General features: G+C 37.7%; 1 protein-coding gene across 2 annotated transcripts in view; it reads left to right on the top strand.

Moving 5' to 3' along the window:
* Positions 1-17,008, top strand: part of DHX29 (DExH-box helicase 29) — a 46,006-nt gene that overhangs the window by 12,833 nt on the left and 16,165 nt on the right. For both annotated transcript variants that reach the window (XR_005355510.1, XM_038530598.1), the window contains exons 7-16: positions 1,336-1,462; positions 2,152-2,310; positions 4,764-4,929; positions 5,181-5,304; positions 6,709-7,317; positions 8,901-9,044; positions 13,793-13,969; positions 14,607-14,747; positions 16,507-16,651; positions 16,786-16,903. Coding sequence is in view for 1 of the 2 variants with exons in the window: in XM_038530598.1 (XP_038386526.1) it covers positions 1,336-1,462; positions 2,152-2,310; positions 4,764-4,929; positions 5,181-5,304; positions 6,709-7,317; positions 8,901-9,044; positions 13,793-13,969; positions 14,607-14,747; positions 16,507-16,651; positions 16,786-16,903 (1,910 nt within the window). In the remaining variant the exon portion in view is untranslated. The remainder of the gene's footprint in view (positions 1-1,335; positions 1,463-2,151; positions 2,311-4,763; positions 4,930-5,180; positions 5,305-6,708; positions 7,318-8,900; positions 9,045-13,792; positions 13,970-14,606; positions 14,748-16,506; positions 16,652-16,785; positions 16,904-17,008) is intronic.

Genomic DNA, 17,008 nt, shown 5'->3' with positions numbered 1-17,008 from the left:
TGCAGACTTAGTTTATCTCTTGTTCCTTCATCTTTATAGTTCTGTTTCATAGCAGCATTATGCCCTTATCTTCTCCACCCCATACATTGATGCATCTCACCTGTCCCTTATCAATCTAAGGAAAAAAGCAGAAATTTGAGTTTAACTTAAAACTGTGTCTGTTTGGGATCCCTGGGTGGTGCAGTGGTTTGTCGCCTGCCTTTGGCCTGGGGCGCGATCCTGGAGACCCGGGATCGAATCCCACGTCGGGCTCCCGGTGCATGGAGCCTGCTTCTCCCTCTGCCTGTGTCTCTGCCTCTCTCTCTCTCTCTGTGTGACTATCATAAATAAATAAAAATTAAAAAAAAAAAAAAAAACTGTGTCTGTTTGCTCAGCAGAGTCAGATTCTTAAGTTTTACTACTTCCCTTTTCCCCAGAGGCCTTTTTTTTTTTTAATGTCCCTGACTCTTCTACAAGAAAGAGATTATGGGAAGATAACTTTCAAATGAGTATTATTATCTTATTACCGATACAGTCCTTTAAAAACATGTATTTATAAAATGCATAAAAATAAGATATTTTCCTTTTACAGAAATGAACTCACATTTACTTTTTATTCTGTAGTTTTTAAATTTTATTTAACATGTCACAGAAGTTCTCCATATGGATCACGCTCATTCTTTTACTCTCTCATTTTTTTTCTAGTAGCCAATTAATTTTTTCTGTAGATGTGGTACACACTTGGTTTGCAGTTTTTCTTCTTCAGGCAGTACTGCAGTATTGTTTATATGTACCTGCAAATTTGCACCTTTGTATTATTTCTCTGAGAAAAATTTCTATAAGTAGATGTGCTGGATCAAAGAATGAGATCAGGGATACCTGGGTGGCTCAGCGGTTGGCATCTGCCTTTGGCTCTCGGCGTGATCTCAGGATCGGTGATTGAGTCCTGCATCGGGCTCCTCACAGAGAGCCTGCTTCTCCCTCTGCCTGTGTCTCTGTCTCTCTCTGTGTCTCTCATGAATAAATAGATAAAGTCTTTAAAAAAAAAAAAGAAAAAACAAAGAATAAGATCAAAAGATCACAGGTGTTTTGTTTTTTTCTTAAGATTGTATTTATTTATGAGAGACACAGAGAGAGAGGCAGAGACATAGGCAGAGGGAGAAGCAGGTTCTATGGGGTGTCCAATGCGGGACTTGATCCCAGGACCTTGGGATCACGACCTGAGCTGAAGGCAGACACTTAACCACTGAGCCACCCATGCACCCCAAAAGATTATAGGTTTTGATGTAATACATTGACAGTTGATTAACTCATTTTGTTCTTTTTTAAATTTCTGTATCATCTTATTTGGAACAGAATGAAAGATACTTGCATCTTGCAGCAAAACTTCTGGATGCAAAGGAGCAAGCAGCTACCTTTAAACTAGAAAAAAACAAGCAAGGCCAAAAAGAGGCTCAAGAAAAAATAAGGAAATTTCAAAGAGGTAAACACTTCCAAATTCTTAGATGTGTAAATGTCTTTTCGTTTTTGCTTTCCTAGCATGGAGATTGCCTCTTTTTAGTTTGTCTAACAGTTTATACATGGGATTGGGAGACTTTCTGTAACAAGCCAAATAAATATTGTAGATTGTACAGGCCATATAGACTCTCTCACAGTTACTGAACTCTGCTGTCACAGAGTTCATGAACAATACATAAGTGAATGGCTGTGGTTTCATAAAACTTTACGGATTCTGAAATGGAAATTTCATATAATTTTCACATGTCATCATATATTTATTTTTTTTCAACTGGTTAAAAATATAAAAATCATTCTTAGCTTAAGAAACAGGTAGTGGGGCTAGATTTGACTGGCAGGCCGTAGTTTGTCAGTGTCTGATGTATATCATAAAATACCATCCTCCTTCAAGAAGGACAGGTGGATATAATTCCATGAGTATTAGTTACTAATAAGGATGTTTTTTCAGACCTTCTACTTCTGTTAAATAATTTCTTTAAAATGTGTGATGTGAAAATAAATTGCCTCCGACTTCTAGCACAAATTTTAAGTAGGAAGTGTTGAGTACCTGGTTACAAGGAAAAAGAAGGAATACTGTCTTTTTTAAAAAACATCTTTGCAAAGTAAACTCATAAAAAAACAAATACAACAAAGCATGATCTTTTTTCTTGGTAGAAATGGAAACTTTAGAAGACCATCCAGTATTCAATCCAGCCATAAAGATTTCACATCAACAGAATGAAAGGAAAAAGCCTCCTGTAGCCACAGAAGAGGAAAAGGCTTTGAACTTTAACTTATTTGAAAAATCTGTAGCTGCTACTGAGGAAGAGAAAGGTAAAATGAAGGGAAAGTGTTTCATGGTGTAAGTAATAAAATGTCAATGAAAATAAAATTGAGAAATGATGTTACTTTGCATTCTAGCAAACTGTATAAGCTGGCAGTAAAGTTAGGCTTCCACATACTTTCTTGGAAAAATAATAATTATGATAACTTTTATAGCATTTTATAATTTAACAGTATCTTGCTTCAGCCTCATCTCTTTCCAGTCCATCCTCCAAATTCCTGCCAGAATTCTTTCTGTAACACACATCTGAATGTGAGTTCCCTGTTAAAAACCCTTGATCCAAGCCCTTTATCATCGTATTGAAGACTGCATTCTGCCACAATCTGCCTTTCTGCCATATTCACCCATCTGTGTACTACAGCCATGTGTTATTTTGTGATTTTGCTCATCCTTTTAACTCCCTACTTGGCCAACCTTTCCCTTGCTTCAAGGCTCAACCCAAAACAGCACTTCTGGGGATCCCTGGGTGGCTCAGCGGTTTAGCGCCTGCCTTGGGTCCGGGGCGTGATCCTGGAGTCCCAGGATCGAGTCCCACATCAGGTTCCCTGCATGGAGCCTGCTTCTCCCTCTGCCTGTGTCTCTGCCTCTCTCTCTCTCTGTGTCTCTCATAAATAAACAAAATCTTAAAAAAAAAAAAAAAGTACCTCTTTTAAGCCACCATGAGTCCTGCCGTGCCACCATGTGTGTAATCTTGCACTTATTTGTGCTAAGTAAATTATTGATATAGTTTATATTTATTTGTAATATAGTCAAGTCCTATACTAAATTGTCAGGTTTTTTTATAAGATTTTATTTATTTATTCACAAGAGACACACAGAGAGGCAGAGACATAGGTAGAGGGAGAAACAGGCTCCTCAAAAAAAAAAAAAAAAGAAACAGGCTCCTCTAGGAGAGCCTGATGCAGGGTCCTGGGATCACACCCTGAGCGAAAGACGCTCAATCACTGAGCTATCCAGGAGTCCCTTCAATCTTTTTGATTATACATTGTTTCATAAATATTTATTGAATCTTTGTTCATAATGTCAATTGCTTTGTGTACAGTTATTAACAAATTAACCTAGTCCTGGCCCCCTTCAAGCATATGGTCTTATAGGGGAGGTAAGCTTCAAATATACATATGTATTTAATTATAAATTGTGATGTGTGCTATCAAAGCAAGACAACTGACTTCTAATGATAGAGATAAGGGGGCTAATGACTTGCTCTGAGATACAACAGATGATTAGGTGTCAGTCCAGTGACATGTTGATGGGAAGGGCCTTCTAGGGACACCTGGGTGGCTCAGTGGTTAAGCTCCTGCCTTCGGCTCAGGGCATGATCCTGGAGTCCCACGTCGGGCTCCCTGCATGGAGCCTGCTTCTCCCTCTGCCTGTCTCTGCCTCTCTCTCTCTGTTTCTCATGAATAAATAAATAAAAGTAAAAAATAAAAATAAAAGGGCCTTCTAAGGAGGGAGATGGTACATTGGCAGTCTAAGGTGGAAAAGAGGGCAGTCCGGATGGCTCAGCTGTTTAGCGCCACCTTCAGCCCAGGATGTGATCCTGGAGACCCGGGATCGAGTCCCACATCGGGCTCCATGCATAGAGCCTGCTTATCCCTCTGCCTATATCTCTGTCTCTCTCTCTCTCTCTCTCTGTGTCTCTCATGAATAAATAAATAAAATCTTTAAAAATAATAATAATGTGGAAAAGATCTAGAGCAGACAATTCAACAGAACACTCTGACAGAAATATTCTGTATCTGAGTTAGCTAATATGGCAGCTACTAGCTAGATACGAGTACTGGTTGCTTAAAATGTGAATAATGCAACTGAGAAACTGAAAGTTTAATTGTAGTTAATTCAGGTTTGTCCTGTGGCTGTTGGCTACTGTATTAGGCCAGGCAGGCTCAGAGCAGTAGGGGAGGTAGCTGTCTTTCCTCCCTCCCACAGTTAGCTGTGGATGTAGTATAGTGAGCATGGTGGTAGAGTGGTAACAGATAGGCAGAGATGGACCATAGAGAATTTGGAGTTTATTTTAGATGTAATATGAAGCCAATGAAGGTGGTTGTGGTGGTGGCAGCTGTTAAGCAGAGAAATTACGTCTGATTTTTATTTTTTTCCAAGATTACCCTTCCTATGTGGTAGGTAGTTCAGAGTACTCTAAATAATTCATCACATGGATAGTATCATAGATACTATCATACTATCATACTATAGTATCATATCATACTATCCCAAGAAGTTACTCGGGATACTTTATGTTTAACAATTCAGATTTTCCGTGGTTCTATCCAATCAGGGGATTTCTTTACACCACTTGTAGAAGAGCAAGTTTTTCTCCTTTTTTCACTTGTTCTCTTCTAAAAGTCTTTTCCCCAAAATGAGAGGACTTTCATCATTCAAAAGAGATTCTACATTATTGCTTGATAATTTTTAAAGCATCAATCTTTGTCTGTCATTTTAGAGAAAAAGAAAGAACCTCATGATGTAAGAAATTTTGACTATACAGCTCGAAGCTGGACTGGAAAGTCTCCCAAACAATTTCTGATCGATTGGGTCAGGAAGAATCTTCCCAAGAGTCCAAATCCTTCCTTTGAAAAAGTTCCAGTAGGTAGATACTGGAAATGTAGGTATGTTTTTCTAACTGTGAATGAACTCTTAGAAAAATCTCTTTGTTTCTTCTGCGTTAAGTAGACATTCAGGAAGCTTGCTCATTCCACATTTCTGGGTGATAGTGCTGATCATTAATTATCTAGGTTCAGTGTCTTCCGTGGAAATATTATATTTAAATAATTAGATAAACTTAGGTTCAATGTTAATGGAATTCTGACTTGTTTTACTTCATTAATTTCATTTTAAAAATTCTTTGGCTTCTTTGCAGGGTAAGGGTAATCAAGTCTGAAGACGATGTACTGGTAGTGTGCCCTACAATCTTAACAGAAGATGGCATGCAAGCTCAGCACTTGGGAGCAACTCTAGCTCTTTATCGTTTAGTGAAAGGGCAGGTGAGACTTTTTAGACTGAGGTGTTTCAAAAATCATTTGTGGACTATATGTAGCCAACATAAAACTGGATGGGCAGGGGATCCCTGGGTGGCTCAGCAGTTTAACCCTGCCTTCAGCCCAGGGCATCATCCTGGAGTCCCGGGATCGAGTTTTGCATCAGGCTCCCTGCATGGAGCCTGCTTCTCCCTCTGCCTGTGTCTCTGCCTCTCTCTCTCTGTGTGTGTCTCATGAATAAATAAATAAAATCTTAAAAAAAAAAAAAACTGGATGGGCATATGGAATGTAGTTTTTAATTATGGCCCTTGGTGCCAGTTTTTACTTACTGCTTCTTCAGATTAATCCTCATTTCTGCTTATTTATAATTTTGACTTCTCTCACCCCTAAACATAGCTCAGTTTTTCTGTCCTTAGGGCAGAGGCTCTGAACCGTTTCAGTGGTTCACTTTTGCAAGCTATGCTATTTTATAGGTTAAGAGAAGTAGTACGAGATTGGTTGAAGTAAGGAGAATTTCTAAACAGTTTAATGTCTAAATGTTATCTCTCTTTAATGTTACATTTTCTCTCTGCTTTGAAAATGCAGTTTTCAGTTTAGGTTATATTGGTTGTAAGCTCTCAGGTTAAGGAAAAATTAAAGTATTACTAAAGGAAGCTCTTATTTTCTTGGATTGTTGAATTGTCAACATTTTTTTTTACAATAAACGTGTGTATCTTTTTTCATGGGAAATTGGAACCACTGGAAATTTTAGACCTTGTTGAAGTGGAACTCTAAGCAAGGTTCTTTTCCAGTTTCTGGCAGTAAAAGTTCTTAATGCCTTTATTTCCCTTATTTTGCTAAAAAGGTATCATAAGTTAAGCTTAATTGAGAAAACTGTTGTAGAAATAATTTTATACCACAGAATTAGAATAACTCAGATTGACTCCACTGTAGTTCATTTTAAATACTTTGACTAATAATCTTAAATACCTGCATCTCAGAGGGAGCTTTCTCTCAGAAATGCTTTATGGATCATCTTCATATTTACATAGCACCACTGCAGGAGTAAATAATAAAAATGTATTTAGTAGTTACCTGTGTTCCAGGAATGAGTACTTTTCATGTATTAACTGAAAGTGTACTTCAGAGTATATCTATAAAGGAGATACTAGCCCCCATTTTACAAATGTAGAAACTGAGACAGAGAGGTTATTTGCCCAAGATCACAGAGCTGGTAAGTCTAGAAGCCTGAATATGATAGGCTGTTTATAAATTTGCATATAATAAGCATGTGCATCTTATATTGGAGTAATGACTTACTAGTTTAAGAGACAAATTACATTTTAAAAGGAAGACTAAGTTCTAGCCTATTGAATTTTGGTATCCAGTAGTTAGTAAAAATAACATACTGCTGCTTTTTTTCTGTTATAGTCAGTACATCAGTTACTTCCTCCCACTTACCGAGATGTTTGGCTAGAGTGGAGTGATGCAGAAAAGAAAAAGGAAGAATTAAATAAAATGGAAACCAATAAACCACGTGATCTCTTTATTGCCAAACTTCTGAACAAATTGAAACAGCAGCAGCAACAGCAGCAACAGCATTCTGAAAATAAGAGAGAAAACTCTGAAGATCCTGAGGAATCTTGGGAAAATTTAGTTTCTGATGAAGATTTTTCTGCACTGTCCTTGGAATCAGAAAAAGCAGAAGATTTAGAACCTGTTAGAAACCTGTTTAGAAAGTTGCAAAGCACACCAAAATACCAGAGACTTCTAAAGGAAAGGCAACAGTTACCTGTGTTCAAACATAGGAATTCGATTGTTGAAACTCTTAAAAGGCACCGGGTAGTGGTTGTAGCAGGTGAAACAGGGAGTGGCAAAAGTACTCAAGTACCTCATTTCCTATTGGAAGATTTGCTTCTAAATGAGTGGGGAACAAGTAAGTGTAACATTGTCTGCACCCAGCCCCGAAGAATCTCAGCAGTGAGTTTAGCCACAAGAGTATGTGACGAGTTGGGCTGTGAAAATGGACCTGGAGGAAGGGTAAGATGTTGTTCAACTAGAGTGAGTGATGACATTACTCATGTCACCTTTGCTCTTGGGATCCAAATGGAACCTGTCCCACATAAGAGTTGTGACTTACTGGTTGTGAAGTAGCTGATCTCAGGCACTTTTCCTGTTTTCTTTGATAGATGTCATTAAAGGGTGTTGTGTCACCCTCCTTCATAGTAAAAGGGTTGTTAGTATTTTGGTCATTAAAATTCTCATATCAAGGAAAAAAATATATCCACTTTAATAGCTGAATATTCAAATATGTTACCTGCTAAGGAGAACAAAGAATATAGACAAATAGACATTTGACTGTAGTATCATAAATCTCAAAGTCCTGCAGATCTTTTCTGTGGAATGTAGTCCTGATTTTCATTAATTCTTTTTAGTAAACAGAAGGAAAAAACAATATAGAAGAAAAAACTAGACTGTTCTCAAGCCCTTTATTTTAAAAAAAAGGAAAAGATATCTTAAATATCTCTTGTGCATTTTGCCACATAAGCATACCCAAAACTAGCCAAACCTTAATCAGAATGACTGCAAAATATAGAAATAATAAATTGCTTAGAACCAATGACGATGAATTCCAAGTCCTCATTCTTTCTGGAGATGTTGGTCTTTTAACATTTTTGCCTCTGTCTTTAAGACAGGTACCCCTTTATTAAAAATGTTTTATGTAATAGATGGTCTGGGTTTCTCTCATGGAATATAAGAGGAAAAGAGATAGTTTCTATCTTATAAGGAACTCACGTTAAGAAGATTACAGACATGTACACACATAGCAAATAAAAGAATGACTGAAAAGAAAACTAAATGTGGTGGGAATAGAAGGAACTTAAAGATTCCCATCAGGCAACACTGATACAATACCAACTAATGGTGACAGCTTTTATGAAATCTTGTTAGAAAATTTCAGGAACTGCTCTAAATTTTTGCTCTGATTGCTTCAATATTTTGTTCCAAGGTAATTGAATTAGAAAGAATAATGTTGGCACCTGGGTGGCTCAATTGGTTAAGGGTCCAGCTCTTGGTTTCAGCTCAGGTCATGATCTTGAGGTTGTGAGACTGAGCCCCACATCAGGCTCTGTGCTCAGCAGAAAGTTGGCTTGACATTCTGTGTCTCTCCCTGATCCTTTGCCCCTCCCCCCATAAAAAATACGAAAAGAATAGGATAACATGGATGGTATCCAAAGTGGGTGAACAACTTTTATCTCAAGACTTTGAAAGAACAAAAGTATTTCTTGTTTAAAATTAGCAAAACAGGGACTTCTGGGTGGCTCAGTGGTTGAGCATCTGCCTTTGGCTCAGGGCATGATCCCAGGATTCTGTGATTGAGTCCTGCATCGAGCTCCCGGCGTGGAGCCTGCTTCTCCCTCTGCCTGTGTCTCTGCCTCTCTCTCTTTCTCTCTCTCTCTCTCTCTCTCTCTCCCTCTGTCTTTCATGAATAAATAAATAAAATCTTAATAGATGGATTTACTTAAGATGCTCCTAGGATTAGCACCTGTGCTACATTTCTTAGTGCTTGTTTCCCAGATCACTTGTGAGAATCTAATCTTAACCTTGTGTTCTCCCTTCAGAATTCTTTGTGTGGATATCAGATCCGGATGGAATCTCGAGCTAGTGAATCTACAAGGTTACTGTATTGTACAACAGGGGTTTTGCTAAGGAAACTTCAAGAAGATGGTCTCCTAACTAATGTATCTCATGTTATTGTGGATGAGGTGAGTATATTCTAAAGTTGAGATAAATTCAAAACAATTTCATATTAAAAAGATGCAATTTCAGGGCATCTGGGTGGCTCAGTCAGTTAAGCATCTGCCTTTAGCTCAGGTCATGCAGTGTCCTGGGATCAAGCCCTGTGGCAGGTTCTTTGTTCAGCAGGAACTCGCTTCTCTCTCTCCCTCTGCATGCTGCTCTGCCTGCTTGTGCACACGCTCAATTGCTCTCTGTCAAATAAATAGTAAATAAAATAATTAAAAACATAAAAAATGCTATTTCTAATACTAGCTAACATTTTCTTCATCTTAAATACCAGACGCTTAACATAATTATTTAATTTCCTCTAGCAAATGTGTCTCATGTTAACTGATTTAATACCATATGACAGGGATCCCTGGGTGGCTTAGTGGTTTAGTGCCTGCCTTGGGCCCAGGGTGTGATGGGATCGAGTGCCACATCGGGCTCCCTGCATGGAGCCTGCTTCTCTCTCTGCCTGTGTCTCTGCCTCTCTCTCTTTCTCTCTCTGTCTCTCATGAATAAAGTCTTAAAAAAAATAAACATATATATATATATATGACATTTACAATATGCTAGATGCTATTCTGGTTTTATATATATAAATTTATTTAATCCTCATGCACTCCAGTGAAGTATATATTCTTACCTCTGTTTGACAGTTGTCAAACTGAGGCACAGAGATGTTATAATACCTTGTATAAGTTCACAAAGCCAGTTAGTTCTGAAACTGGGAGTTCAAACCGAGGCTATCTGGCTACAGTCTGTGGTCTAACCAGTACACTGATTCTCAACTACATTTAGTTGTTAAAGGATTTTGATTCTTAAAAAAAAGAGAGAACTCTTCACTTTCTCTCTAGATTTATCCCTCCCTGAATCAAATTTGAATGCACAAATTGAAAATTTAAATAGAAAAGTTTCCCATGGGAATTATTTTAAATGGCACAGTAGCCTAGCATATGTAAACTGATTAGCTTTGTACATAAGTTTGTCAAGGTGGCTCAGCGGTTGAGCATCTCTGCCTTTGGCTCAGGGCATGATCCTGGGATCGAGTCCCACATCAGGCTCTCTGCGAGGAGCCTGCTTCTCCCTCTGCCTATGTCTCTGCCTCTCTCTCTGTGTGTGTCTCATGAATAAATAAGATCTTTAAAAAAAATTATTTTTATCAAGAAGAAATAAGATATATAGCATTTCCCTTCTTCAAGAAATATTTAAATATTTTTTCCTGATATAAAGTTTTTTGAGTCTGTTAATTCACCAAGTTCAGAAGGTAGTAGTAAAAGTTCACTCACTGATTTTTAATTAATAGAATACATATAGATTATTGGATAATTTTCCCCATTTGGTTAGAAAATAGTACAAACATAGAAAGTTACAAAAATGAAAGTGAAAATTTTTAATCTCATAACCTCGAAAAAAGATCAATGTTAACATTTAATTTGCATATTTTATGCATATGTATTTTGTATGTATGTTTTAAATTTTATTCACATCATTTAGGACACCTGGGTGGCTCAGTGGTTGCGCATCTGCCTTCAGCTCAGGACATGATCCTGGGTCCTGGGATCAAGTCCCACATTGGGCTCCCAGCAGGGAGCCTGCTTTTCCCTCTGTGTCTCTGCTTCTCTCTCTGTGTCTCTCATGAATAAATAAAATCTTTAAAAAAAAAATTTTTTTTCACATCATTCATCTACAAAAACACAATTTTAATAGCTATATAGTACATAATTTGGATGTCCCATAATGTATTTAACTTTTTCCTTTTTTTTTTTCCCTTTTTTTTTTTTTTTAAGATTTTTAACTCTTATGTTTTTAATTCTAGCCATTCTGACAGGTGTGAGGTGATAGCTTGTTGTGATTTTGATTTGTATTTCCTTGATGATTAGTGATGTTGAGCATCTTTTCATGTGTCTGTTGGCCATTTGTATGTCTTATTTGAAAAAAGGTCTATTCACATCCTCCATTTTTAAATTTTGGTTTTTTGGTGTGGAATACTGTAAGTTCTTTATATATTTTGGATATTAACCCTTTACTGGATATATGATTTGCAGATATTTTCTCCCATTCACTAGGTCAACTTTTTGTTTTATTGATGGCTTTTTTCACTGTGCGAAAGCTTTTTATTTTGTTATAGTTCCAGTAGTTTATTTTTGCTTTTATTTCCCTTACCTGAAGAGACATCATCCATAAAAATATTGCTAAGGCCAGTGTCCATGAGATTACTGCCTATGTTTCTTTTAGGAGTTTTATCATCTCACATTTAGAACTTTAATCCATTTTGAGTTTATTCTGTGTATGATGTAGAAACTAGTCCAGTTCCCAACATTATTATTGAAAAGACTGTCTTTTCCCCATTATATATTCTTGCCTTAGGGTAAACTTTAATTTAAAAGCCAGACCAACTTCAGGAAGGTATTCCTTCATAGTTTAATATTAGCAGTCTGATTTACTGATCCTGGTCAAACCACCCAAGTAAGAATACCTAGGATTCGTCTGTCTTTCTCCCACATCCCATAAATCCAGTCACCTAGTCCTGTCGATTCTCCTTTTCTTAAATTCATTCATATTTCTCCATATTCAACTAGTATTGCCCTTATAGAGGCTATTTTTTAAGTATTCAAAAACCTCTAATTAAACTTCCTTTCTGTTTTGTTCTCCATTGCATTCTCCACATTATAGTCCATTCTCTTTTTTTAAAAGATTTTATTATTAGAGTACACAAGCAGTGGAGAGGGGCAGAGGAAGAGGCAGAAGCAGACTCCTGACTGAGCACAGACCCCCATTCTGAGCTGATCTCAGGACCCTAAGATCACGACCTGAGCCGAAAGACACTTAACTGACCACCCAGGCACCCTGCCACTTATCTTTTTTACAAAAAATCTCAGACCACATAATTCCCCTGCTTTAAAAAGTTTATTTTAAAGATCTTAAGTAGGGCAGCCCCAGTGGCGCAGCGGTTTAGTGCCGCCTGCAGCCCAGGGCGTGATCCTGGAGACCCGGGATCGAGTCCCACGTCAGGCTCCCTAAATGGAGCCTGCTTCTCCCTCTGCCTGTGTCTCTGCCTCTCTCTCTGTCTCTCTGTGTCTCTCATGAATAAATAAAATCTTTTAAAAAAAAAAATAAATATTTTAAGTAATCTCTAGTCTTTATGCCCAATATGGGCTTGAACTCAAAACTCTTGAGATCAAAAGTTGCATGCTCCTCTGACTGAGGCAGCCAGGTGCCCCTAAAATGTTTTTGTCACTGCCCCAGCTCATTAGGGCAAAGTCATGGGGTTTTACACAGCAATTTACCGAGTACTTCACCTGCTTTATCTCTTGCCCTGTCCCATGCTGAAGGTATTATGTTTGTTTTTCCAGTCCCTGAAATGTATTGTGATTCCTCTCTTTACCATGATTTTTTAAGATTTTATTTATTTAAAAAAAAAAGATTTTATTTATTCATGAGAGACACACAGAAGCAGAGACATAGGCAGAGGGACAAGCAGTCTCCCTATAGGGAGCCCAATGCGGAACTTGATCCCAGGACCCCGGGATCACGACCTGAGCCAAAGGCAGATGTTCAACCACTGAGCCACCCAGGCACCCCTTTACATGATTTTATACATGACCACTTCCTCGCCCTTTTGCCTCCTGTTCCTCCTCCATCCTTTTTTTCAAACTCAGCCTTCTGTTCTTAGCATTGATGGCAATTTCTCCTAGTATATTTCCTGACCTCCTGAATTAACTACCCTTCATATGTAAATTTAAAACCATACTGTACAGTATACGGATTATAAACTGAAATGGAGAGAACTGTCTTGGTCATTTTTACAGCCCCAGCATCTAGCACAATACTAAGTACTTACTATTTGTTGGGCTCTGTTCTAAGGGCTTTGCATTGTCATTGGACTGTTAAAATCACTCTGCAAAGTTTATATTTGGTATTCTTGTTTTATAGAATAAGAAATAGACCCAGAAATATTTAACATTCTTAAATTCATACTGTAAGTGGCCAGGAAGAGTTGAACCCAAGCAGTTGGTTCCAGAACCTGAACACTTACCCACTACTGCCTCCCTTACAAACAAATGAATGATAAAACCTGTTTTAGTTTGTTATCTTGATATACTTAATATTTGTATGCTGCCCTAAATCCTACAGAATAAAAATGTGGTAGAAATAAGTCAGGATATACAAAGTTGGAAGATAGTTACATTCAGAAGATAGGGAGTTCTATATACCACATCAGTTCTTCCCTAAATGTGTGTGCCAGAAGGGCATTAAAAACCATTTTTCTTAGACAATTCATTGAGACCCTGCTAGATCCCTATTAACCAACCCCCCTTTTTCTATATAGTGCATCTGTCCTGTGATAATGATGATAGTACAGTTTGAGATTAGTGGCAGAACTTTAGGAGTCACCCTGGCTTTGCTTCTTTTTTTTTTTTTTTTTTTAATATTTTATTTGTTTATTCATGAGTGACAGAGAGACAGAGAGAGAGGGAGAGACACAGGCCGAGGGAGAAGCAGGCTCCATGCAGGGAGCCTGATGTGGGACTCAGTCCTGGGTCTCCAGGATCACGCCCTGGGCTGAAGGTGGCGCTAAACCCCTGAGCCCCCCGGGCTGCCCCTGGCTTTGCTTCTAAGGGAAATTTAGGAGATAACCTAATCTTACCAACCAATTTTATTTGAGTGATTATTTTGGCCTCTTAATAGACCTTATATGTAATTAATTTTTTTGTTCCATGTATACTAGGTTCATGAAAGAAGTGTCCAGTCAGACTTCTTACTAATTATCTTGAAGGAAATTTTACAGAAACGCTCTGATCTACACTTGATTCTAATGAGTGCCACTGTAGACAGTGAAAAGTTTTCTACGTATTTCACACACTGCCCTATTCTCAGAATTTCAGGAAGAAGCTATCCTGTTGAGGTAAGTTTTCTTTATAATGAGTATATCAATACAAGCTACATTCCTACCAGGGAATTTCCCCCAGAAGATAGGCCTAGTAGCCATACCTAGTCCTGCAGTATTGCAAGTCAGGAGAGGACTTGGAGATGGCTTGGGAATCAGATGGCTGGTGCTGCCTGGATTGAGGGTGGATGGCCTGGAAGGAAGGAGTCTGCTGAAAGATGTACCCAAGAAGTACAGAACATAAAACATTTCCATATCAAAACCATTATTTCCAGGTTGAGGGTGGCTGCCTGGCAATAAGGAACTCCTTTTGCGCCCAACCTCTCAAATTTAGGCTTGTTATTGAAGCTGCTTTTCTGCCTCTTTTCATAATATTTGTCCTTTGGGTTCAGCTTATAAAGACTGCTTTCTTAATTAGTTTTCACAAATAAAAAATACATACTATGATGTAATTTGTCCTGAGACTTCTAGGGACAAATTCATTTCTTACCAGCTAAGTTTTCTATTCGCAAATAATGTAGAAAGAAGAATTTCCTCATAATATTATAAATTAACATTTGGTAACATTCAAAAGGTAAGATCCCCTTATTCTCTTTAAAATAGTGTTTACTGAAATGAATTTGAGTTCACCATTTATATGCCTTAATCTATGTAGGTTTTCCATCTTGAAGATATAGTAGAAGAAACGGGCTTTGTACTGGAGAAGGATTCAGAATACTGTCAGAAATTTCTGGAGGAAGAGGAAGAAATTACCATTAATGTTACAAGCAAAGCAGGGGGAATAAAAAAGCATCAGGTAAAAAGAAAACAATTTCAAAGACATCTGATAGTGATACCCAGGGCAAACCTTCTTTGAGAGGTTTGAAATCATATGGCTGGCACAGTGGATTTGTGTATATTTTGGTAGAAAAGAGATAGAATTTTGAGCAAATTTTAAAGGTCATTTCTTTAATCTTTGGTTTATGATATTCTTATCTTCTTACACTATTTTGGCCATATAGATAGACATAAATAGGGATGCCTGGGTGGCTCAGTGGTTGAGCGTCTGCCTTTGGCTCAGATCGTGATCCCAGGATCGAGTCCCATATCGGGCTCCCTATGAGGAGGCTGCTTCTCCCTCTGCCTATGTCTCTGCCTTTCTACCTGTATCTCTCATGAATAAATAAATAAATCTTTAAAAAAAAAAAAAGACATAAATAATCAAGGGCCATGTAAATAAGAGGCAACTTTTATTGTTTTATAGCAATGATTAATTATTTAGGAGTAAATTTGTTATTATTTTATTTTAATCTCAACACCTCAGGTATTGAGTTGGGGAGGCCCAAAATCTAGATTGTTGTTTGCCATTTGTTTTCTCAGCAACTTCTGTCCTGGTATGAGCCAGCCTTGACCATATAGTGAGGCTGTCTAGAGCAAGCACACTTCTTCCTAGAGAATTAGTTTCAATGACATGTTTATTTTTAGAACTGTCATAAAAGCTAAATTATCCTCCATCTTAGCTAGTGGTACTATATCTAGTATTTTTATTGTATCAATGAGATTTTGTGCTTATATCCAATATGATGGATACACGAAGTTACTTTATCTTCTCATTAAGGAGATAAATCCAGAAAGCAAAAACTAAAATCTTTCCCTAATATTCCAGAGATAGCAAATAGAAACTAAAGGACTTCAGAATATAAAGGTATTTCAAAAGAGATAATTGAAATTCAGCAACCAAAGGAGAATCTAATAGGAATGAGGCAGATATAAACTGCTTATTAAAGTTATTATGAGGGGACACCTAGGTGGCTCAGTGGTTGAGCATCTGCCTTTGGCTCAAGTCATGATCCCGTGGTCCTGGCATCGAGTCCCACATTGGGCTCTCTGCATGGAGCCTGCTTCTCCCTCTGCCTAGGTCTCTGCATCTCTCTTTTTGTCTCATGAATGAATGAATGAATGAATGAATGAATGAATAAAGTAAGTAAGTTAGTTAGTTATTATGGGGACACCTGGGTGGCTCAGTTGGTTCAGTGTCTGACTCTTGGTTTTGGCTCAGGTCATGATCTCAAGGTCATGAGATCGAGCCTGAAGTCAGGCTCCGTGCTAGGCATGGAACCTACATAAAATTCTCCTCTCCCCTCCCCCACCCCGTGCCCTCTATCCCCCTCCATAGTAACCTATGACCTCTCCTGGCCTGCTCCTTAGTTGCCACAGAATGATGTGTACAGTGTTCTGTTTTTATTTTTGTTTTAATATTTATTTATTCATGAGAAACAGAGAGGCAGAGACCTAGGCAGAGGCAGAAGCAGGCTCTTCATGGGGAGGACTTGAGGCAGGACTCTGGGATCACCCTATGAGCCAAAGGCAGATGCTCAACCACTGAGCCACCTGGGTGCCCTTCTTAGCTCTTCTTTACTTTAGTATATGCATGACAAGATTAAAAGTTTTGCTATACTTAAGAAGGTTGAGTGAAATGAAATAGTTTTAAAGGACTGCAAATACCTCCTTTTTTCCTTGTTTTATAAAAATACTTAATATTTCTGTTCACTTTTTTCTGATTGTATTTCTTATAGGAATATATACCAGTTAATACTGGATCAAGTGCTGATTTAAATCCATTTTACCAAAAGTATAGCAACCGCACCCAGCATGCTATTCTCTACATGAATCCTCATAAAATCAACCTTGATCTCATTTTGGAACTTCTTATATATTTAGGTATATATCTTTTTCTAATTTGACTCCATTTGTTTTGATGAAACTTCTGCTAAGTGATGATGTTTTATTAGCGTGTTACATGCTATCCCTTACTTTTCTTATGTTGAATTTTGTTTTCTCTTTAAAAATTCCAGACAGAAGTCCCCAGTTCAGAAATATTGAAGGAGCAGTGTTGATCTTTTTACCAGGACTTGCACATATTCAGCAGTTATATGATCTCTTGTCAACTGACAGAAGATTTTTTTCTGAACGGTAACTACAAATCTTCATTATATTCTAAGTAGTTTTAAAATCAAAAAATGTTTTATTTATTAAAACTCTTGATCAGAATTTTCAGTTTTTTACCTTTATCCAAAG

The sequence above is a fragment of the Canis lupus genome, chromosome 2 (genome assembly GCF_011100685.1).
Source record: "Canis lupus familiaris isolate Mischka breed German Shepherd chromosome 2, alternate assembly UU_Cfam_GSD_1.0, whole genome shotgun sequence".
Classification (NCBI taxonomy): Eukaryota; Metazoa; Chordata; class Mammalia; order Carnivora; family Canidae; genus Canis; species Canis lupus.
This window is presented reverse-complemented; position numbering and strand designations above follow the sequence as displayed.